The 2,390-nt window shown below is 33.8% G+C and overlaps 1 protein-coding gene across 1 annotated transcript; it reads left to right on the forward strand.

Annotated features, from left to right (window-relative positions):
• Positions 1-181: 181 nt before the first annotated feature.
• Positions 182-1,724, forward strand: LOC109863401 (the record flags this gene model as incomplete). Its single annotated transcript, XM_020443659.1, has 4 exons — positions 182-212; positions 348-614; positions 738-1,201; positions 1,599-1,724. Coding segments are annotated over exons 1-4 (888 nt in total), but the record flags the coding sequence as incomplete, so codon positions are not given.
• Positions 1,725-2,390: the final 666 nt, after the last annotated feature.

The following is a 2,390-nucleotide window of genomic DNA, read 5'->3' on the forward strand; positions in this document are numbered from 1 at the left end:
ATTTTTTACTCGTGAAAGTTTTTTATGAAAAGAAGAGCTATGTTTCACTTGAAGATAATGTGTGAAATATTTAATGCATTTCTTGCGACAGGGGGTAAGTTGTTTCGCTCGCATATTGAAGTGATGATCGCTTTTTACAGCAACATAGTAAGAAATAAAGTGCGTCCGAGTAGACTGCGACATGGATATTTTCGCGCATTCAGGCTATCGAGGTATCTAGTGTTCATCACGATGTTTAGTAAAAATATCTTCTTAGCTCTTTAATGTTACAAACTTGCAATGATCAAAAATGTATAACAGTTTATTAATTTATATAATTCTTTTTTATTACGGAAATTTTTCGTTAGATTATGTTTGGGCGGTTGAACTGAATCGATACGGTTTGGAGTTTGTCGGTTTATGGCCGAAAACTGACGACGCAGTCAATAGCGCTGTTTCCGATATCCGCGCGCTTGTTACTTTTATTCTAGTCGCTTTCTTTTGCTTTATTCCTCTTCTATGTTCTCTCGTGCGAGTGTGGACTGATATGATACTTATCATAGACAATCTTCAAGCGACTCTACCGGTAGGTGTGATTTTGCTGAAACTCATCGTCATGTGGTGGAAACAAAAAGGTACGTAAAGAAATCTGAATATGGACTTTGTTGCAAAAAATAAATAATGCGGGTACAATGTAATAATTTTATACGCACGTAATTTATGTATGAAGTTTTTGACACAGTTTGATGTTCTTTTAGGCGTTTTGCTCATTCTGAGAATGATAGCGGAAGATTGGATCGAAGTAAAACTAAACGCGGAAAGAGACGTGATGATAAGACGAGCACGATCTGCTCGTTTAATCGTGATCTGCGGATACCTTTCAATGCTATTTGCTTATATCATGATCATCATTCTTCCTGCGTTCGGCTTGCACTACAGATATATAACGAATTTCACCGACGGAGACAGACAGCTGCCGCTGCAAACGCATTATTTTTACGACACGAATAAAAGTCCGCAATTCGAACTCACGCTCGCAGCCCAAGCCTTATCGATATTTTTGGGCGTAATCGCATATGCGTCGGTGAACGCTTTTTTTGGACTCACGATCTTTCACATTTGTGGTCAGTTGGAGAACTTCAAACGCAAATTGCTCACCTTGATTTCAAATAACAATTTCGACTGCGCTTTACGTAATAACGTAAAGATTCATCTACGACTAGTAAGGTTTTTGTAGATTTTATCTTCATTATTACAGTTAAACTGAATTGCCACCTATGTTTTAGAGAGAGATTTACCAGAAATGTTTTCTTAATTCAATTGTTTTTATAGTTGTGGTAATATAATTATTTATGTATTTAGAAGCATTTTTACATATACTTTTATAGATTTGCTGATAATATCGAAGATACATTCTCTTTCATGATGTTGGGACTGGTATTTTATTTTGCTATTGTGTTTTGTTTATACGGATTTCTAATAGTTTCTGTAAGTGTTCAAGAGTGAGAAAAAATATAATACTATACTTTGCGAATCTTCATTTTTTTCAACGAAAATATGCACAAACTATCGATTTAGATATTGTATCATATTTCTACTTAATAAATCGCATTTTGCAGATAATTTCTGGTAATGACACGAATAACATACCTTTTTCACGAAAATGTTTCCAAGTTTTGGTTGTTATTATTTTGTTGTCATATACGTTTCTTTATTGTGCTGCTGGAGAATTTGTAACAGAGCAGGTAAGCTATATATAAATATATTTTTTCTTTTTCGTATAAACATTTTAAATTAATGTAAATTGCATTGTAAGTGTGAAGCATTATATCGTACTTTATGCGACCTTGAGTGGTACAAATTAGAGTCGAGGAGGCAAAGAATTATTGTTTTATTGATGTTACGTGTCAATAAATCTTTTCGCATCACAGCGGGAAAACTATTCCCTCTAACGGTGTCCACGTTTTGCAGCGTAAGGTTTTTTCTATTTGTTTTATAAATACCGTAGTTTTCGTTTGTAAGTTAATCGACGGTGTTTTACCTACTCAAACTAATGTTCGTAAAAATGTGCGTGAAGAAGAAAGTAGCTTATAAACGAAAATTATTGTATTTTTTTTTTGTATTCTTAAGTAGACTAACTCCAATATGTGTCGCACAGAGTTTTTTGTTGCATAGATCCAAAAAAAGAAAAGAAATGAGAATAAGTTGCGGGGTCACCCACGTGACTTCCAGCTTCTTATTGTTAATATTAACGAAATCTCTTAGCATCGTACATATTGGAGTTATCTTACTTGTATAGCATTTTTTTATGTGTAGTAACTTTATATCAATTTATTTAGTTATTAAAAACATCTGCTGGCTACATATCATTTTTACTGGCAATGAGCGAATAAAATCATGATGTGCTTTAT

Source organism: Pseudomyrmex gracilis, unplaced genomic scaffold, assembly GCF_002006095.1.
Source record: "Pseudomyrmex gracilis isolate BER0280 unplaced genomic scaffold, ASM200609v1 scaffold_4697, whole genome shotgun sequence".
Classification (NCBI taxonomy): Eukaryota; Metazoa; Arthropoda; class Insecta; order Hymenoptera; family Formicidae; genus Pseudomyrmex; species Pseudomyrmex gracilis.